Here is a 23,098-nt window from a genome sequence, read left to right on the forward strand (position 1 = left end):
CCAATCACTTATTTATACTCTTAGGTTAGAATGGTCCCACCTTGCAACCTAAGTTTCAAAAACCGCAAACCGCAAGGGAAACAATTAATGAGTGCTCCCCTGGGTGGCCGCTGTTCGTATAATCGAACGCCACCAGGGGGAGCATTTGTGGATTGTTTGCAGCCTCATTCGTTTCCCGAATGAGGACAAAATTGTGTTGTACCTCCAGGACTGTGTGTCGTCCAGTTACTGGGGGAGGGGATGAAAATGGGTCTCTTTATGCCCTAACTGATTATTGGATGGCTGAAGGAAGGGAGTTAGAGGAGGTAACCAGTCGGGTTACCCTAGGTCCGCTACAGTTTTTACTCTGAATTTAATTCTACCATGTGTTTTTGTTACTGGGTTAGAACCAAAAGTGTAGGACATGTAGGTACCTTTTTTATACATAGTTCTTAGCCCTTCATTATATAGCAAGAATTAAATATCTCTGTAAAAACTAAACATTTATACTTTGTAAAAATGTATTTAAAAGGAAAAAAAAAACTATCTGCCCCTATTCTCTCTGGAAATTTAAGATCATATGTGTTGGGAAGATATTTGTTTGTTCCAACAGAATCATTTGTAAGATATACAGATATGGAAGAGAAGATGGCTAAAATAATTTATTTTTATGTATGACACTCTTAGAACTTTGTAAATTCTAGTATCATATATTTACCTAATATATTTTCTGAACATGTAAAATATAATTACATATATTACTTCTCATTTAAATTATTATATGACAAGTCCTACTCAATCATAATAACTTCCCTTCTATTACTGTTACTGTATTACAATTAAGTCAATACAATTAGCCACGTGCTCCAAGAACTTCGAGCTGTGTTAAGTTATTAAGATAACCTTTTGATGACATTAATTTTAGTAGGTGGTTGAAAGCCTCAGTTTTGGATTTCCTACATGGGTGTCTGAATCTTACACACGCAACTTAGCTGACGATACGAGGTATGAAAATCTTAATGTTGAATTAAACATAGATTTTTATAAAGCTGCTTCCCTTTATCCTGCAATGTTAATTTTCTATTTTTATATCTATGTGCTGATATTATTCATATTCATGTACAAGAGTTTATGTACTCTGCATGTGAATCAAATATTCTGTACTTAAGCCAATGCTTTTTTTATATTACAGATTTGTTAGGTATATATTCATATTAGCTATCACAAGAATATTAGCCTTGTTTTGCTGTGTGAGTTTTAACTATTTTGTTTTTATATAGGTATTCTTATATATTTTAGCATATCTTTGTTTAAGTTTTATGAGGATGCATCTTTAGATATTGTAATATTTTTAATGTGGAATGTGGAAAACAAATAGACAATTATATTATTAAGTATATACAGATGCTATATGTGAGTGTAGGTGTGCACCATCATATTGTAGAATTATATTTAAAAGAACATCATATTTTAAATACTTTATTGTACTACTATATCAATATGAAGACAAGCTTAAAATACAAATACTCCACTCCTATTGGTGGGAATAAACCTCTATTTTAAACCCATTTCACCAGGTCCCAAGTGGATAAGTTCTTATCCTGTGTTAACTCAATGGAATGAACTCTGAATTCCAATTTATACTAACCAATAGAAAATTTTGAATTTTTTATATTTAGGTGATGAACCGCCAGTGTTCAATATTTTACTTAAATTCATTCACTCTTTAAGTTTCAATATGGAAAATAAGGGAATATAGTCTACATTTATACTTGCAGCTGAAAACTACTACAGCTGTAGATACACAGCTGTGTATCTATATAATGATGCTACAAATACAAACAAGTACAATATACAAAAGTGAAACAGAGAGCAGCAACTTTTAAGGGAACATCACATACAAAAATGGAAAAATATAAAAAATATGAATATTATTCATTATTATTTCTGTGTACATCCAAAACTCTCATTCAGACCTAGATCAGTGGGTTCATTATTTTAACAATTCCTCAATTCTGTTCCCATAGTGATACTGACTAAACCTGGACTGTTGATGCGCCTTCATGGACTCAGTTAGGAACCACTGATCTAGACCAAAAATCAGGTGTCCATTTTGCAGAAGAGAGTGTATATGGATTGGACTTAATCCTGAAAAAAATACTCTGATTCCAATGCCTTATCTTGTACCTTACAAACTTCTTGAAATTCCCTAGCCTTTAATACTCTGATATTTTTTCGTTTTTTTTTTTTTTTTGCAGTTTAATAACCCAATGTCATTACCATGTTAAAACGCCTGAGGATATTTTTCATTTTGCTGTTCATAGTAGCCGTAGGATTCTACTACAGAGCGTCATACAAAGAGAAGACCTTTGACTACATGTCTTTCATCATGGCAAAAGCTATAAATATGAAGGCCAAAAGTTCAGAACAAACTGAAGGTCAAGAAAATATCAATACAATTGAAGACACAGTCATTTCAGAAAAAAACAAAACTTCTAATTCTGAAAGCTTTAACCTAGAGGATATTCTAAGTCAAAACAATGGTATCATGTTTTTGGAAACCACTGACAGAATGGATCCACCAGCATTAGTGTTATGTGCAATTGAGTCAGCAGCTCGCATATATTATGATAGGCCAATCATTTTCTTTATGAAAGGGCTAAATGAAATAAAATCAGAGGAAGATGAAAAGATAGCACGGAAACATTTCCCAACACTCCTATCTTTTAAAAATATCTACCTTTTCCCACTGAAAATGGAGGAAATATTTAAGGATACACCTCTTCTTCATTGGTATGAGAAGGTATGGATGTTTTGTATTTTAAGGTTTAAAATTGCTTGGATTTCTATTTGTGAGAACAGTTTAATTGATTTATTATATATACTATGCTTAGAAAATGGTGTATTGTTATGATATACACTAAGTTTCAAAACTGATGTTGAGTTCACATAAAAACAATGTATTGTTAAAATTAATAAATGCACATAAGTCATTGCAAACAGAAAAAAATATATTGAACCAAAAATTGTAAGGAGTAACAGTCACTTATTATCTACCGAAATTCATCAAAATAGTTTAGTAAAGATAAATGTTTATATTTAAAGAATTCTGTGTTTGGAATTGTGAGTTGTCATACATTATACATACAATTAAAGTGTGTACTATGAGAATAATAATGCCATGAAGATGTTCTGAGACATCAGAATAAACCATGAGTATGATTTGGTGGTGGGGTTAGGACTAGAGCTAAAGTTAGAATAAGAGTTATGGTAAAGGAAAGGGCTAAGGTTATTTTCTGGTGGATTGGTGGATGTTACACAAGTTAGGATACTACTGCATAGAATCTTGTCATTGCAATACAATGCTTTATGAGCACAAACCTTCATTGGAGCCATCAGAGCTCACACGTCTGTATATATAACATCTTTAGATTATCACAGGGGGTAGATATTAGACTTGAAGACTTCTTTGGGCCGGACTACAATTTGGCTGAATTCAGACTGATTGCCCCATTGACCAAAATTCTGATTTGGACTCCCCTTCATGATTTACATTAGGGTTCCCACCTGCAGTCCCTGGGTAGAGGCTGTCAGGGTCACCAGGTCCCTTTATTATCCCTTTATTATTAATATTAGGGGGGTGAGACCCTAATATTAAAATGAATAAAATCCCCATTTGTTTAATTTTTTGCATAGTTATTTCAGATAATTTTTTCAGTTACTGCCTGAATAGTTCTAACCTTTTGATAAGTTTTGACACACTTTAATGTTATTGCGTCAATAGTGTTATATGAGATCTGTAAATAAAGAATTGGAAATATAAATTGGAGTTTGAAAATGCCAGCATTCTAAACCTGCCACTTGCATATTTATCACAGTTTATTTTTTTTATTGTTTTATTTATATCCTTTAAAATTTCTTTATATCCTTTAAAAGAGTGTAACGCAATACCAATATGCAGTAGCAACGTTACACATAAGTGCAAGTGTATTTCATAATGTCAAGCAGCATTGTGAACAAGCCATTACAAAAAAGTTAAGCAAATCACAGAAACAAGTTTCAGCAGGCAAGTAGCATGTCTTTTTGTACCCTGGTATAATGAGTGTTCATCAGCAAGGGAGAGGGGAGTTGAAAGAGAGAGAAAGGGAAAAAAGGAGGTCAGGATTTTTTTGTTATAAAACAAACAAACAAATAAACAAACGATATAAACAATGGAGAAAAGTGAGAGAGAGCGCCCATAGGGAGGAAGAGGAGATCTATCTAACCCTTGCAGGTGCTCTGTCTGCAAGGGGAAGATTTTAATGTCTGTTGTCAAAGTGCAGTACACTCTGCCAACAGACTTAATTTAGGCACAGATTTGACATTAGGCAGTCCAGGACAGAGTTCTGGGCATCCAATGTCACATGTGCTGAGGTCGCAAGGAGCCTCCAGCACACAATTACTAATATCTCTGAATGTGCAGTATTTCAAGCAGAAACACACTGACTCCTACAACTATGACCACTTCAAATCACAAGTGTCATAGTGGTTGGAGTAACCCTTTAAGAAATATAAATCCTTATCCTCTCTACACACACTGCAGAAAGAAATTTGAATTTTTCCTAATCTCTTTTTGCTTTGAAAGCCTGTGTCTTAAATATATTTTCAAATTCTAAGTTATGCTATTAAATATTACATACTTTTAAAAGCATGTGATATGTGCTACATCAGCAGACATCTTAAATTTTAGAAAGTGAATAGGGATATTAAAAAAAAAAAAAAAACCCCACACTAAGAACATATAATTCAAGGATTAACAATACTACTATATACTGTAAAAATAAATATACAGAGAATACAAAAACAGCTTCACTCTTGCATTAGATTAATAATAGGTCATTACAGTAATTGGCACCTCATTAAAAAAGATCACACTATTCCTTTTTAAACCCTTGCCCCTAGCCTATTAATTTACACAAGTAGACTATTTTAAAACAAACACACCTTACCTTTTTGAAATTTCATGGAACCATGTGACTTCACATACCTATTTTATACCCATTGTAAATAGTTGTTCCATAGCCCAGAAATTATACAAATGTATTACTATATGTTCTAATATTTTGGTTGACAAACTGAAACCTGAGTTTTTGCCAAATTACATCATGAACCGACAGGTTTCCTATGCTGATTCCTTGCCTTCAGCCACTCAATAACGACTCATAGAGTAAAGGGACCCATTTCCCCCCAGTAACCGGACGGCACACAGCCCTGGAGGTACAACACAATTTTATTGACCTTTTTCACAGGAAAAAGGGACTGTCCCTTTGTCTCCCAGGCACAGAAGAGAACGCCCGTGGGACAAAAACTGGTCTATTTGTCCCTGCCAAAACTCTTCAGTGCCCCAGAAGTGCCCACACCAATCTCAGGGACCCCACAGCGGTACATCCCTCTACTAGTCTCTATTCGTGAGGTCCTGGTGTGAAAGCCAGGCAAGGGAAGCGTCTTCTTTCAGGGTACGAATGCTCCTCCTGGACAGCATTTATCAAATGGAAGCCACCCAGGGGAGCATTCATTAATTACTTCCCTTGCGGTTCCACACCTATGTTCTGAATAGCGTTCTGAATAATTGGTGTGAACGTTCTAATGGGGCTCTAAATGAGGTCCTCATTCAGGAGGTGGATGAATCCCCTTCGTAAGAGCACTCCCGAACGGGGATCAGGCATAACAAATGCAAATACAGGGAAAATACATGTGAAAGAGTGGGGAAATCCATGGACAGCAGTGGTTCTGCCATACATCACATGGAATGTAATTATGGGAATCAGTATTCCACAATGAATGTACAAAAGCTGCTTCAGTATTTTCAAAAATTGTAGATTATGCTAATGTAGTGTACCTACAATCTTAATTTTAGCAATGACAGGAGGGAAATATTTTGCATAACATTCTTTACTGTAAACTCCAGCCACAAAGATCAATCATAAAGTTTAAACCAATCAAACCACAAGACACAAGTATGTAACAGGCAGTGTGATCCAGACTTCTCCTCTTTCTTTGGTGTGAGAAAAACAGTTCAGTAGTCAGCAGAAACACTTAAAATCAAAGTAGAATATAAATTACTCCCAGAAAGAATGAAGAGAATGCTTGAACAGAATCAAGTGAAAGACGAGTGTAATGGCGACTTGCCAACATAAAAACATACAATCCATTGAATATGTATATATCCATAACGACTGTATTAAGAAAAAAACATATCTACACGATATCTATGATATATCTAACCCATTCATACAATATAATACAGAATGTCAAAGGAGAAGACATAACCAAATAAAGTGACAGAAGCAAGAAGGGTGGGAATAGGGTGGGAAAATATTCCCCTCCTGTCATTACTAAAATTAAGATTACCTCTTGGTGGAGCAGAGCTAAACACTTGCCTCACCGATGCTTGGGCCTTATTCAAAGTGATGAAGAGTGAGACGTGCTTTTAAAGCTCGTGAATGAAGGCCTCACCAAACAGTTCCTTATTTGTCATGTTCATTAGCTTGGCGAGACCACTCTGAGGATCTAGGGTGGCGTATGGTCATCGGATCAAACATAAGGCGTGTTCTTGGGTGTCCAAGAACAGCCCGTCACTTCTTGTGGGGACGGAATGTCTCAGTGAGAGAGGGTACCTCCTATATACGATTTCTTAATGTATTTTGACTCTGTGGTCGGGAGGTCCAGCCAGTCATCCTCGCCTCCAGATGCTGAGTCTTCTGCCAGTCATTCGTCCAAGACGTCTAGGCCAGCAGCGTGGAAGTCATCCTCCTCCTCCGAGGATAGCACAGGCGGGGGTGGTTCTGATACCGCCAAATGTTTGGGGAGTTTAGCTGCAATAGTACTCTTGGCCTTGGTGGGCAAGGATGCAACATTTTTCTGTGGCTGTGACAATGGCCGGTGCATGGGTGTGGGAGACATTGGAGCCCATAGTGTCATCCTCACACTGAGGCATCATGTCTACTGCTTGTGTAGAGACCTCAGAAAGAGGTTGGGTCAGGATTTTGGAAAGTGCCTTCTCCATTGGGTTAGTGAGTCACTCATGTGACTCGTGTTGAGTCCTGCGGGAGATACAACCAGAGGTTACTAGGCAGTGCTATGTTATATGGCCTTACGGGAATCCCCTAGAGTCAGTACTTAGAGTCAGTAAAGGGTTTGCCTGGTGTAAAGTTAACATCACCAACCACTGAGACATGCCAGATAGGTGTCGTATAGGGGTGTGTGGGTTCACCCGTCACTGCTGGTCGTTATGAGCGGCTTGTATGTCAGGGGCTGGCTGAAAACCTCCATAGGCCAATGGGTAACCCAATGCGCCCAGTAAGACTGGCTAGGTACGACGGTATTCAGATCACAGTCTGTTTATGATAATGGACAATCCATTGGAGAGGGTTAATGGTACCCTTAGTGGGGTGTACCCAAATGTGGCATATTGGGATAAAAGGCTCACCAAGATGGTACTATAGGGGTACACCCCTGTGTGCAGCTGTTAGATAGGCTGCACTATCAGGCAAGGCACATTAAATATACATTCAATCCTTTCACAGTTGCAATTGCACATAAGCATAGATACTTGTAAAATCATAACGTGCATAAGAACCTTGTGACTAGGTGAAATACTGTAGAGTCCTTAGTGAGTAGGAGCTGCTTTCAGATAGTCAGGAGTCCCTGGTAAGTGCTTTCTGTAAGACAGAAGTATGGCCACCGTGAATCTTGCGGCAAACGAGATCCAAAACAGTCACCTCGCGCAAGGACCAGGCGGGAACAACTTCCATGGTCTGAGAGAGCATTTATAAAATGGCAAAATACCCCAGCTACCCCACTACCCCCCAATCCTAGCCCAGAGGGAAAATGCGCCGCGATCGGGGCGAAATCGCCAGTCGTGGCCTGAGAAAGCCAGAAGGAACTGTTTTTTTGAGAAGGCAGGTTGTGAAAAACCCTTAAGTAACTGCAAAAGTCCTGCAGCAAGACTTGGTGGCAACAAGTACTGAGGTTTCAGTGAGCACAGTAAGGCACTTACTAAATGCAGAAGCTTTCAATGCCAGAACTCCAAGATGTACACCACTACTGACCCAAAGCACAACAAAAGTTGGCTCCAATATGTTCAAAATCAAACAAATAAGCCACGGACGTTTGGGGATTCTGTTCTGTGGAGTGATAAAACAAAACGAACTTTCTGGCCCAATGAAAAAGCGGTATGACTGGAAGAAGAAGAATGAAGCATACGCTTAAAAATACTCTCTGCCTACAGTTAACCATGGTGGTAGCTTGGTGATGCATTGGCACTGCTATGCTCTGGCACTTCAAATCTACAGCGTGGATATCTACAAGGCAAGATAGATTCATTGAAGTATGAGGAAATCCTAGTAGAAAACATCATGCCATCTGTGAAGAAGATGATGCTTTGGCGTCATTGGACCTTCCAACAAAACAATAATCCCAAGTATACCTCAAATTCTACCAAGCCTGGATTGCAGAAGTTCTGGAAAATTCTACTGTGGCAATCACAGTCACCTGACTTAAACCCCATAGAAAATCTCTAGTTGGATTTCAAGAAGGCAGTTGCAGCACCCAACCCAACTGAAATAGAGGCCATTGGTCATGAGCAATGTATTCAGATTCCTCAGAAATGTTGCCAGTTTTTTTTTTTTATAATTTTTATTATATATATATATATAATAAAATAATATATAAAAAAAAAAACTGGCAACATTTCTATGTTTATAAAATATAAGCCACTCAATAAATTAGGTTTAAAAAAGAGCAAAAGGAGGTTAATTAGATAAACTTGGCATTTTAAACAATAACAGAAATTGTATATCGTAAATGTAAAATAAATATTATAAAGAATGAAGCATACGCTTAAAAATACTCTCTGCCTACAGTTAACCATGGTGGTAGCTTGGTGATGCATTGGCACTGCTATGCTCTGGCACTTCAAATCTACAGCGTGGATATCTACAAGGCAAGATAGATTCATTGAAGTATGAGGAAATCCTAGTAGAAAACATCATGCCATCTGTGAAGAAGATGATGCTTTGGCGTCATTGGACCTTCCAACAAAACAATAATCCCAAGTATACCTCAAATTCTACCAAGCCTGGATTGCAGAAGTTCTGGAAAATTCTACTGTGGCAATCACAGTCACCTGACTTAAACCCCATAGAAAATCTCTAGTTGGATTTCAAGAAGGCAGTTGCAGCACCCAACCCAACTGAAATAGAGGCCATTGGTCATGAGCAATGTATTCAGATTCCTCAGAAATGTTGCCAGTTTTTTTTTTTTATAATTTTTATTATATATATATATATAATAAAATAATATATAAAAAAAAAAACTGGCAACATTTCTATGTTTATAAAATATAAGCCACTCAATAAATTAGGTTTAAAAAAGAGCAAAAGGAGGTTAATTAGATAAACTTGGCATTTTAAACAATAACAGAAATTGTATATCGTAAATGTAAAATAAATATTATAAAGAATGAAGCATACGCTTAAAAATACTCTCTGCCTACAGTTAACCATGGTGGTAGCTTGGTGATGCATTGGCACTGCTATGCTCTGGCACTTCAAATCTACAGCGTGGATATCTACAAGGCAAGATAGATTCATTGAAGTATGAGGAAATCCTAGTAGAAAACATCATGCCATCTGTGAAGAAGATGATGCTTTGGCGTCATTGGACCTTCCAACAAAACAATAATCCCAAGTATACCTCAAATTCTACCAAGCCTGGATTGCAGAAGTTCTGGAAAATTCTACTGTGGCAATCACAGTCACCTGACTTAAACCCCATAGAAAATCTCTAGTTGGATTTCAAGAAGGCAGTTGCAGCACCCAACCCAACTGAAATAGAGGCCATTGGTCATGAGCAATGTATTCAGATTCCTCAGAAATGTTGCCAGTTTTTTTTTTTTTTTATAATTTTTATTATATATACATATATAATAAAAAAATATATATAAAAAAAAACTGGCAACATTTCTATGTTTATAAAATATAAGCCACTCAATAAATTAGGTTTAAAAAAAGAGCAAAAGGAGGTTAATTAGATAAACTTGGCATTTTAAACAATAACAGAAATTGTATATCGTAAATGTAAAATAAATATTATAAAGCAGGTTAAATTACTTGCATATATGTTCTTGTTAAAAATAATTTGTAAGCTGTTATTACTAACAGGTGAGAGAATTTTGCATTAAAAACTGTTGTCTATAGTCCGAGCTCCGGTCTTATGTTTTTTGGCTTTACACAACTATCTCATCCGTACTCTGTCTTCTTCTCTTTCTCCACCTCTCACTAAAATTCTCAATCTCTCTCTCTCCTCTGGTATATTTCCATCGCCCTTCAAACATGCAACTGTAACCCCAATTCTAAAGAAGCCCAATCTTGACCCTAACTCCCCATCCAACTATCGTCCTATCTCGCTACTGCCTTTTGCATCCAAGATCCTTGAAATAATTGTGTATGCGAGATTGACAGACTTCCTCGAATGAAACTCTCTGCTAGACCCGCTTCAGTCTGGTTTCCGCACTAAGCACTCTGTGGAAACGGCACTGACCAAAGTATCCAATGATCTACTCGCTGCAAAATCTCGTGGTCACTACTCTATCCTAATTCTCCTTGACCTGTCTGCGGCTTTTGACACTGTTGATCATCAACAGCTTCTTCTCATCCTTAGCAATATCGGTCTACAAGATATTGCTCTATCCTGGTGCTCCTCCTACCTCTCCCAGTGCTCTTTCAGTGTTTCTTTCACTGGCTCTGCTTCTTCTCCCCAACTCCTCTCTGTTGGTGTCCCTCAAGGTTCAGTCCTTGGTCCCCTACTGTTCTCCATCTATACTGCCTCCCTTGGTAAACTCATTAGCTCCTTTGGCTTCCAATATCATTTCTATGCAGATGACACGCAAATCTACCTGTCCTCTCCTGATCTCTCCCCGTCCCTCTTGACTAGTGTCTCTGACTGCCTCTCTGCTGTTTCTAACTGGATGGCTGCCCACTTCCTTAAACTAAACTTGACCAAAACTGAAATTCTGGTCTTTCCTCCCTCAAGTGTTGTTACTCCTGTGTCTGTCTCCCTCCAAGTCAACGGTGCTACCATCAGCTCCACCACGCAGGCTCGTTGCCTAGGTGTTCTCCTTGACTCCGACCTCTCTTTCAAGCCTCATGTTCACTCTATCGCCAAATCCTGTCATTTCCATCTCAAAAACATTGCGCGCATTCGCCCCTACTTAAAGCCAGATGCGACTAAGGTGTTGGTCCATTCCACTGTACTTTCTCGCCTTGACTACTGTAATCCGCTTCTCAGTGGTCTTACGTGCTCCCAACGTGCGCAGTTACAGTCCATAATGAATGCGGCGGCGAGGCTCATCTTCCTGTCCGCCCGCACCTCCCATGCCTCACCCTTCTGTCAGTCCCTACATTGGCTTCCTATAAAATATAGAGCTCAATTTAAAATTCTGGTTCTTGCTTTCAAATGTCTACATAATGCTGCTCCCACCTATCTATCCTCCCTTATACACAAGTATGTCCCGTCTAGGCCCTTACGATCTGCTGAAGACTTACGTCTATCTTCTGTCCGTACTCCCACCTCTGATGCTCGCCTTCAAGACTTCTCGAGGGCTGCACCGTTCCTATGGAACTTGCTTCCCTCCACCGTTAGATGCTCACCCAGTCTCCACTCCTTCAAAAAATCATTAAAAACCCACTTCTTCATAAAAGCGTATCAATTAAACTCTTAATAGCTCCCAACTGATTCCTCTTCTGCAACTGTCACTAGTCTAATACTATCCTTACCTTTTGTGTCATTTTACCCCACTCCCTCTAGCATGTAAGCTCATTGAGCAGGGCCCTCAACCCCTCTGTTCCTGTGTGTCCAACTTGTCTGGTTACAACTACATGTCTGTTCGTCCACCCATTGTAAAGCGCTGCAGAATTTGACGGCGCTTTATAAATAATATAATAATAATAACTAAAATTACTAAAATGGTGACATTAATACAAAGCAGTAACAAGTGAGCTACCTTAACTGTCAACATAGCAACCACATCTGGACATTATAAAAAGGATCTCCTTGTGCATTCACACTTCATTTATGATCATCTGGACATGTTGATTACATGATTGTCAGTTTTTCTTGTGCCTCCATAGGAAGAACCTAACCTGATGAATGCCTCCATAGGAAGAACCTAACCTGATGAATGCTCATGTTATAATGTATATAGCTAAGTATATCACTTTGTTTTCCGTGATATGAATGTCTCTGTCCATTTGTATTCCAATATGATTGCATTGGTGGTTTGTACATATATCTCCTGACTTGCCATTTTACAGTGATTTTGTGATAATAACAAAGAAGACATATTTATGCACTGCTTATACATGGGCCATTGATTATGAATATTAAATAAACGTGTTTTTCCTTTAGGATGCATTGAGTATTTGTAGCTGTTAAAGAAACCCACTGGAGAACAACACAACTTAAGTGCATTTTAGAGGTTTTGGCCTCATATTCATGCAGTATTTTACTCTATGTTCAAATTTTCATTTATAGAAAAGAGGTTTTATACATTTTCCCTACATGTTCTAATGGTCTGCAACAAACATGTATTCTTTCTAATTGCGATATATAATTTGGTATCTTATTTAAAACATAATTTATATGAGAATGTTGTGAAATACAATTATTTTCAATGATTCACAACCACCAACTTTGCAAAACATGGAAGCCAATGACTCTGTGGTATATATATAAAAAATATAGATTTTTGCTTAGAAATAACTATATATATATATTCATTATATTTGTAGATTAACCCAAAAACGGAATCCCACTGGATACATGTCAGCGCAGATGGTACTAGGTTGGCCCTAATTTGGAAATATGGAGGCATTTACATGGACACTGACATTATTTCAATTCGACCGATTCCAGTAGAAAGGTTTATGGCTGTTGAATCATTTGCGTATTCCAGCAATGGTGTCTTTGGACTTTCACAACATCATAAGTTCACTTGGTTGAGCATGGAAAACTTTGTACAAAACTACGATGGGGGAAGGTGGGGACATCAAGGACCACAACTCTTCACCCGAGTTCTGAAGCAGTTCTGTAATATATCTGAATTCAGTATTTTAGGGGATACTATGTGCAGAAATATCACTTTATTAAATCCTCAGCGATTTTATCCAATTTCATACCCGTCTTGGAGATTATATTATCAAGTTTGGGAAAATTTGCCAACTTTCAATGATTCTTATGCTTTGCACCTTTGGAACTATATGAACAGTGAACATAGGACTATGACTACTGGAAGTAACACATTAGTGGAACATCTCTTCCAACAATTTTGCCCTTCTACCTATGGAGCTCTACTATGGAATGAAAGCATACACCTTTAGATATCTATGTCATAATTAGAAAATACAGTAAACTACACATCATGGATGCCTTTGTAAGACAGACAAGATTAAGTGATTGTTTCGCTATAGAAAATAGTTTCCTCAGTACTAATAACCATAATAGTAGAGCAGCATAAAGTATAGCTTTTTCAAAACTCATCATAATTACATGCCAAAGAGAAAAGCATCATAAATGTATACATTTATTACAATCATAGACATAAATATATAGCACATGCTATATTTTCAAGGTAGTGTAGAAGTTTATAGTTAGTGTTAGGGCATTCTTGGGGTCAATGTTTAGTGTTAGTGCAGTAATGGATAAAGTTTATTGTAAAGGTATTATGGACATACATACAGAGGAATATACACAAACATATAACAGCAGATGGGGAATAATTGGTCTATATAGACTTTTTGTCTTTTTCATACTTTCCTAGCATTTTATACTTTTCAAGTTAGCCTTCAAGTAGACATAGCATTATACAAATATATGTATACAAATATAGTTATACATTTATACAAATATATTTATACATTTATACACATATATTCTGGGCCAGTACAAACTATTGTCTGGCAATCTATTCATAAACAGGACTATAAATATGACCCAAGGTCATGCATTTAGACAAGAAGAAATGAGATTTAGTCTATGGTAAAGGAAAGGGTTTTGACACTAAGAACAAAGGATGTGGAATTTTCTGCCTTAAGAGTTGGTTTTATGGAAGTCTGTACAGGTGTTCAAATATATAATGTTTCATTTGTGGGGTCATAGCTTCTTGATCCAGTGATAAATCTGACTGCCATTTTGGGGTCAATATGTAATTTATTTCCTAGTTTTTTGCCTTTGGATCAACAGCAAAAACAGATGTGCTGAAGGCTGACATTGATGGACTCATGTTTCTTTTCAGGTATGTAACTACATAATTTTTCCACTTTTGTTTGTTTGGCATAGCAAAGTTTTTGTTGTGAAAAAACCTTCATCTGAACCACCTTGGGTCAGCAAGGTGCTGATAGAAAAAAATTGTACCAAATTGGTCATCTGGTCATACTTTGTATTTTTACTTCAAAGCAATAACGTATTATACGTTCTTTTCTGTAAAATAGTATTTTGGCTTACTACTGCATTTCAAATAAATTTAGAACCTCATTAAGTGGAGCTTAAGAATAAGAATTGGTCTTACAACATTACAGGTCATATATGATGGTAATGCTAGGTGGTAGGCAAAGTATAACAAGGATTAAAGCAATTACTTGGTACAATGAAATATGGAAAGTACTGACAGCACACTAAGAGGCTGCAACAATTCCAAACACAAATAGCCATTTATGGAAAAAGCCTAAAACAAGTATTAAACCTCCTGGTGTTATGGATTGTGGCTTTTGCCAAATATTCAGTTGTGATCTGAGTAAAATAATGCCACCAAAAGGCAACATATAATATCCCTTTGCCATCCATCAATGTATTTATTTTTGCAAAATATAAAATACTTTGATCAACCATAAATTGTGTAAAATAGGATGATTGTCTAAGTTTTCATCAATGTAAGAAGTGTTTGGTTTAATATAATTTTATTTTGTGATGTCACAGGAAGTAATGATTTCAATCATAATAAAAAATGTTCAATGATATGTGCATTCTGATATCAATTCTTTATTCAGAAGTTGGAGCTGCTATACATGTTACAAAGCATCCTGTGTGACAGGTTTTATTTACAAATGCAATGTGATATTAGGTGAACTGGATGCCAAGCCCACCATAAATATGAATTCAGTATGTAGTTCTTTCAACAAATTACTTGAGATAGTTTTGTGACTGTCGATTGTTCTGGGGAAATTGTAGCAATACCTCCTTACTTCTTCTTACCTATTGGTACTTCTCACATTAGCTGTGTTGATTCTAGGGTAATTCAACCAATGATAATATATTGAGGACATCGTATGTGTTTTACAAAGGTATCCATATAGGACAAAATTGTGTTTCGCAACAGTATTGTTCCTATGAGGAATTGCTAAACTGTGACAAACAAATTTGAGCACACTTCCTATCAATATGCACTCCATAACTAAAATGTGTCTCACCCACTGGGCAGGAAAGAATATCAAACTAATTCCATGACATAATCTTCTAGTGATGATCAGGTTGTGAGTTCCTGAATCTTAAAAGGACACTTGAGACCCCTGAAGCACTTTAGCTTGTTAAAAAGCATTACGTGTGAAGAGTGTGTCCTATTTTTTCATTTTGGAAAAAGTGCAGATTTCAATAGAAATTTACACTTTTATAAAATATACTGGTTACACCCCCTTGGCTTTCAAGCAGACAACTGGTCCTGTTACTTCCTGGTTTGGTTAGCTCAATTGAGCTAAACTCAAGTGGCAGCGCACATGCCTCAGCACATATGCCTTTCAAAGTCTTCTCAATGAGCTGCATTGGGAGTCTCTAATTGGACAGCCATGGAAAGTCTGGATGTTGTTGGAAGGGTAGGGCTTGCAAAGGCAGCAAAGAAGAGATTTGCAGTTTTTTCAAACAGTATTTAGCTATAACTCCAATGGAAAGAAAAAAAAAAGAATTCAATGCATGCAGGTTTTCATTTGGGTGCATCTACTAAATAGTGATTTTTATTTAATTTGCATTTGGGCAGTAGAGTGTCCCTTTAATGTTTGTTGTAAAAAGTATGATGTTGACTTTATGAAACAAATGTCAAAAATGTAGTTCACCCAATTCAGATCTTTCGCACATGCCTCTAGGACACTTCTGCATGAAAACAAATTATATTATGAAAATTTAGCTTACCCAACAGTGGATAATCTTCTCTGGAATAATGATAGAAAAATAAATAATTACCATTATTATGCATTCTTACAGCCAATTAAAAGAAGGCTATTCCCTTGCAATATGTGATTATTTTCTACCATTCTACATATTAACTAAGTTAAATTCTATATTTTTATATATTTTCTATATGGACCATGGAGAAACATCACTCATGCTTTTTCTCTATTTGTTCTTTTCCAATTCAATATCTTTCAAAATAAGTACTGCACTATTAAACCTGACTCGATCCTTCCAAACAAACTGCAAGGCACATGTTACAACTGGAATCAATCCAGTTTTTAGGCTACAACTTGCTCTTCATTAGGGCATACTAAAGAGGACACACTTTTCTCACATAAAGCATTTCTGCAAGCTAAAGTACTCAGTGTTTGGAGTATTCCTATAAGGTATTATTTTCAAAGTACTCACTCTTGTATGTCTTCTCTAGTCTAGATGATATAGAGTGTTTCATCACTGTTACCCATTAAAGTAATTTCCTTTGTGAGAGGCTGATGGGAAGTGATCCCTTCCATTTCGTGTCCACCTTCACACACATATGCTGGAGAATCTGGCACAGCACCAAATTGTAGATCTTCTATAACTCTTCATGCAGCTTTTTACCATCAAGCATAGGAAGCTGACTACTGAGAAAGGCTTCTTGTGCTCGGTCTACAAGATATTGCTCTCTCCTGGTGCTCCTCCTACCTCTCCCAGCGCTCTTTCAGTGTTTCTTTCTCTGGCTCTGCTTCTTCTCCCCAACTCCTCTCTGTTGGTGTCCCTCAAGGTTCAGTCCTTGGTCCCCTACTGTTCTCCATCTATACTGCCTCTCTTGGTAAACTCATTAGCTCCTTTGGCTTCCAATATCATTTCTATGCAGATGACACACAAATCTACCTGTCCTCTCCTGATCTCTCCCCGTCCCACTTGACTAGTGTCTCTGACTGCCTCTCTGCTGTTTCTAACTGGATGGCTGCCCACTTCCTTAAACTAAACTTGACCAAAACTGAAATTCTGGTCTTTCCTCCCTCAAGTGTTGTTACTCCTGTGTCTGTCTCCCTCCAAGTCAACAGTCCTACCATCAGCTCCACCACGCAGGCTCGCTGCCTAGGTGTTCTCTTTGACTCCGACCTCTCCTTCAAGCCTCATGTTCACTCTATCACCAAATCCTGTAATTTCCATCTCAAAAACATTGCGCGCATCCGCCCCTACTTAACGCCAGATGCGACTAAGGTGTTGGTCCATTCTACTGTACTTTCTCGCCTTGACTACTGTAATCCGCTACTCAGTGGTCTTACGTGCTCCCAACTTGCGCCGTTACAGTCCATAATGAATGCGGCGGCGAGGCTCATCTTCCTGTCCGCCCGCACCTCCCATGCACCCTTCTGTCAGTCCCTACATTGGCTTCCTATAAAATATAGAGCTCAATTCAAAATTCTGGTTCTTGCTTTCAAATGTCTACATAATGCTGCTCCCACCTATCTATCCTCCCTTATACACAAGTATGTCCCGTCTAGGCCCTTACGATCTGCTGAAGACTTATGTCTATCTTCTGTCCGTACTCCCACCTCTGATGCTCGCCTTCAAGACTTCTCGAGGGCTGCACCGTTCCTGTGGAACTCGCTTCCCTCCTCCGTTAGATGCTCACCCAGTCTCCACTCCTTCAAAAAATCATTAAAAACCCACTTCTTCATAAAAGCGTATCAATTAAACTCTTAATAGCTCCCAACTGATTCCTCTTCTGCAACTGTCACTAGTCTAATACTATCCTTACCTTTTGTGTCATTTTACCCCACTCCCTCTAGCATGTAAGCTCATTGAGCAGGGCCCTCAACCCCTCTGTTCCTGTGTGTCCAACTTGTCTGGTTACAACTACATGTCTGTTCGTCCACCCATTGTAAAGCGCTGCAGAATTTGACGGCGCTTTATACATAATATAATAATAATAATAATAACTAAAATTACTAAAATGGTGACATTAATACAAAGCAGTAACAAGTGAGCTACCTTAACTGTCAACATAGCAACCACATCTGGACATTATAAAAAGGATCTCCTTGTGCATTCACACTTCATTTATGATCATCTGGACATGTTGATTACATGATTGTCAGTTTTTCTTGTGCCTCCATAGGAAGAACCTAACCTGATGAATGCCTCCATAGGAAGAACCTAACCTGATGAATGCTCATGTTATAATGTATATAGCTAAGTATATCACTTTGTTTTCCGTGATATGAATGTCTCTGTCCATTTGTATTCCAATATGATTGCATTGGTGGTTTGTTCATATATCTCCTGACTTGCCATTTTACAGTGATTTTGTGATAATAACAAAGAAGACATATTTATGCACTGCTTATACATGGGCCATTGATTATGAATATTAAATAAACGTGTTTTTCCTTTAGGATGCATTGAGTATTTGTAGCTGTTAAAGAAACCCACTGGAGAACAACACAACTTAAGTGCATTTTAGAGGTTTTGGCCTCATATTCATGCAGTATTTTACTCTATGTTCAAATTTTCATTTATAGAAAAGAGGTTTTATACATTTTCCCTACATGTTCTAATGGTCTGCAACAAACATGTATTCTTTCTAATTGCGATATATAATTTGGTATCTTATTTAAAACATAATTTATATGAGAATGTTGTGAAATACAATTATTTTCAATGATTCACAACCACCAACTTTGCAAAACATGGAAGCCAATGACTCTGTGGTATATATATAAAAAATATAGATTTTTGCTTAGAAATAACTATATATATATATTCATTATATTTGTAGATTAACCCAAAAAGGGAATCCCACTGGATACATGTCAGCGCAGATGGTACTAGGTTGGCCCTAATTTGGAAATATGGAGGCATTTACATGGACACTGACATTATTTCAATTCGACCGATTCCAGTAGAAAGGTTTATGGCTGTTGAATCATTTGCGTATTCCAGCAATGGTGTCGTTGGACTTTCACAACATCATAAGTTCACTTGGTTGAGCATGGAAAACTTTGTACAAAACTACGATGGGGGAAGGTGGGGACATCAAGGACCACAACTCTTCACCCGAGTTCTGAAGCAGTTCTGTAATATATCTGAATTCAGTATTTTAGGGGATACTATGTGCAGAAATATCACTTTATTAAATCCTCAGCGATTTTATCCAATTTCATACCCGTCTTGGAGATTATATTATCAAGTTTGGGAAAATTTGCCAACTTTCAATGATTCTTATGCTTTGCACCTTTGGAACTATATGAACAGTGAACATAGGACTATGACTACTGGAAGTAACACATTAGTGGAACATCTCTTCCAACAATTTTGCCCTTCTACCTATGGAGCTCTACTATGGAATGAAAGCATACACCTTTAGATATCTATGTCATAATTAGAAAATACAGTAAACTACACATCATGGATGCCTTTGTAAGACAGACAAGATTAAGTGATTGTTTCGCTATAGAAAATAGTTTCCTCAGTACTAATAACCATAATAGTAGAGCAGCATAAAGTATAGCTTTTTCAAAACTCATCATAATTACATGCCAAAGAGAAAAGCATCATAAATGTATACATTTATTACAATCATAGACATAAATATATAGCACATGCTATATTTTCAAGGTAGTGTAGAAGTTTATAGTTAGTGTTAGGGCATTCTTGGGGTCAATGTTTAGTGTTAGTGCAGTAATGGATAAAGTTTATTGTAAAGGTATTATGGACATACATACAGAGGAATATACACAAACATATAACAGCAGATGGGGAATAATTGGTCTATATAGACTTTTTGTCTTTTTCATACTTTCCTAGCATTTTATACTTTTCAAGTTAGCCTTCAAGTAGACATAGCATTATACAAATATATGTATACAAATATAGTTATACATTTATACAAATATATTTATACATTTATACACATATATTCTGGGCCAGTACAAACTATTGTCTGGCAATCTATTCATAAACAGGACTATAAATATGACCCAAGGTCATGCATTTAGACAAGAAGAAATGAGATTTAGTCTATGGTAAAGGAAAGGGTTTTGACACTAAGAACAAAGGATGTGGAATTTTCTGCCTTAAGAGTTGGTTTTATGGAAGTCTGTACAGGTGTTCAAATATATAATGTTTCATTTGTGGGGTCATAGCTTCTTGATCCAGTGATAAATCTGACTGCCATTTTGGGGTCAATATGTAATTTATTTCCTAGTTTTTTGCCTTTGGATCAACAGCAAAAACAGATGTGCTGAAGGCTGACATTGATGGACTCATGTTTCTTTTCAGGTATGTAACTACATAATTTTTCCACTTTTGTTTGTTTGGCATAGCAAAGTTTTTGTTGTGAAAAAACCTTCATCTGAACCACCTTGGGTCAGCAAGGTGCTGATAGAAAAAAATTGTACCAAATTGGTCATCTGGTCATACTTTGTATTTTTACTTCAAAGCAATAACGTATTATACGTTCTTTTCTGTAAAATAGTATTTTGGCTTACTACTGCATTTCAAATAAATTTAGAACCTCATTAAGTGGAGCTTAAGAATAAGAATTGGTCTTACAACATTACAGGTCATATATGATGGTAATGCTAGGTGGTAGGCAAAGTATAACAAGGATTAAAGCAATTACTTGGTACAATGAAATATGGAAAGTACTGACAGCACACTAAGAGGCTGCAACAATTCCAAACACAAATAGCCATTTATGGAAAAAGCCTAAAACAAGTATTAAACCTCCTGGTGTTATGGATTGTGGCTTTTGCCAAATATTCAGTTGTGATCTGAGTAAAATAATGCCACCAAAAGGCAACATATAATATCCCTTTGCCATCCATCAATGTATTTATTTTTGCAAAATATAAAATACTTTGATCAACCATAAATTGTGTAAAATAGGATGATTGTCTAAGTTTTCATCAATGTAAGAAGTGTTTGGTTTAATATAATTTTATTTTGTGATGTCACAGGAAGTAATGATTTCAATCATAATAAAAAATGTTCAATGATATGTGCATTCTGATATCAATTCTTTATTCAGAAGTTGGAGCTGCTATACATGTTACAAAGCATCCTGTGTGACAGGTTTTATTTACAAATGCAATGTGATATTAGGTGAACTGGATGCCAAGCCCACCATAAATATGAATTCAGTATGTAGTTCTTTCAACAAATTACTTGAGATAGTTTTGTGACTGTCGATTGTTCTGGGGAAATTGTAGCAATACCTCCTTACTTCTTCTTACCTATTGGTACTTCTCACATTAGCTGTGTTGATTCTAGGGTAATTCAACCAATGATAATATATTGAGGACATCGTATGTGTTTTACAAAGGTATCCATATAGGACAAAATTGTGTTTCGCAACAGTATTGTTCCTATGAGGAATTGCTAAACTGTGACAAACAAATTTGAGCACACTTCCTATCAATATGCACTCCATAACTAAAATGTGTCTCACCCACTGGGCAGGAAAGAATATCAAACTAATTCCATGACATAATCTTCTAGTGATGATCAGGTTGTGAGTTCCTGAATCTTAAAAGGACACTTGAGACCCCTGAAGCACTTTAGCTTGTTAAAAAGCATTACGTGTGAAGAGTGTGTCCTATTTTTTCATTTTGGAAAAAGTGCAGATTTCAATAGAAATTTACACTTTTATAAAATATACTGGTTACACCCCCTTGGCTTTCAAGCAGACAACTGGTCCTGTTACTTCCTGGTTTGGTTAGCTCAATTGAGCTAAACTCAAGTGGCAGCGCACATGCCTCAGCACATATGCCTTTCAAAGTCTTCTCAATGAGCTGCATTGGGAGTCTCTAATTGGACAGCCATGGAAAGTCTGGATGTTGTTGGAAGGGTAGGGCTTGCAAAGGCAGCAAAGAAGAGATTTGCAGTTTTTTCAAACAGTTTTTAGCTATAACTCCAATGGAAAGAAAAAAAAAATAATTCAATGCATGCAGGTTTTCATTTGGGTGCATCTACTAAATAGTGATTTTTATTTAATTTGCATTTGGGCAGTAGAGTGTCCCTTTAATGTTTGTTGTAAAAAGTATGATGTTGACTTTATGAAACAAATGTCAAAAATGTAGTTCACCCAATTCAGATCTTTCGCACATGCCTCTAGGACACTTCTGCATGAAAACAAATTATATTATGAAAATTTAGCTTACCCAACAGTGGATAATCTTCTCTGGAATAATGATAGAAAAATAAATAATTACCATTATTATGCATTCTTACAGCCAATTAAAAGAAGGCTATTCCCTTGCAATATGTGATTATTTTCTACCATTCTACATATTACCGTATATACTCGAGTATAAGCCGACCCGAATATAAGCCGAGGCCCCTAATTTTATCCCAAAAAACTGGGAAAACTTATTGACTCGAGTATAAGACTAGGGTGGGAAATGCAGCAGCTACTGGTAAATTTCTAAATAAAATTAGATCCTAAAAAAAATATATTAATTGAATATTTATTTACAGTGTGTGTATAATGAATGCAGTGTGTGCGTATGTGTGTGTGTATGAGTGCAGCGTGTGTGTATGAGTGCAGTGTGTGTGTGCATGAGTGCAGTGTGTGTGTGCATGAGTGCAGTGTGTGTGTGCATGAATGCAGTGTGTGTGTGCATGAATGCAGTGTGTGTGTGCATGAATGCAGTGTGTGAATGCAGTGTGTGCAGGGCCGGTGCAAGGATATTTGCCGCCGTAGGCAAAAAAAATTTTGCCGCCCCCTCCCCCCCATATGTCCTGACTTCCCCTCCTCCTCCCTCAGTGGTCCTTACCTCCCCACCCCCGTGTTCCTTCACTCCCCCCCCCCCAGTGGTCCTGACTCACCCCTCCCCTAGTGGTCCTTACCCTCCCCTCCCCTAGTGGT

General features: G+C 37.1%; 2 protein-coding genes across 2 annotated transcripts; both read left to right on the forward strand.

The window, feature by feature from the left end:
- The first annotated feature begins 2,260 nt into the window (after positions 1–2,260).
- On the forward strand, positions 2,261–13,397 carry LOC134586150 (alpha-1,4-N-acetylglucosaminyltransferase-like). Its single transcript, XM_063441657.1, has 2 exons — positions 2,261–2,782; positions 12,810–13,397. Exons 1-2 carry the CDS (start codon positions 2,261–2,263, stop codon positions 13,395–13,397), a joined length of 1,110 nt encoding a protein of 369 aa, XP_063297727.1.
- Positions 13,398–13,438: 41 nt separating this feature from the next.
- On the forward strand, positions 13,439–19,594 carry LOC134586151 (alpha-1,4-N-acetylglucosaminyltransferase-like). The gene is made up of 2 exons (XM_063441658.1): positions 13,439–13,450; positions 19,007–19,594. Exons 1-2 carry the CDS (start codon positions 13,439–13,441, stop codon positions 19,592–19,594), a joined length of 600 nt encoding a protein of 199 aa, XP_063297728.1.
- The last annotated feature ends 3,504 nt before the right edge of the window (positions 19,595–23,098 follow it).

Source organism: Pelobates fuscus, chromosome 2, assembly GCF_036172605.1.
Source record: "Pelobates fuscus isolate aPelFus1 chromosome 2, aPelFus1.pri, whole genome shotgun sequence".
NCBI classification, from domain to species: domain Eukaryota; kingdom Metazoa; phylum Chordata; class Amphibia; order Anura; family Pelobatidae; genus Pelobates; species Pelobates fuscus.

Bases quoted from the DNA above. Each gene is read 5' to 3' on its own strand.
- LOC134586150 (XM_063441657.1), top strand. From the start codon at position 2,261: ATGTTAAAACGCCTGAGGATATTTTTCATTTTGCTGTTCATAGTAGCC. The intron at 2,783-12,809 runs GTATGGATGTTT...TTATATTTGTAG, and splicing joins TTCTTCATTGGTATGAGAAG to ATTAACCCAAAAACGGAATC.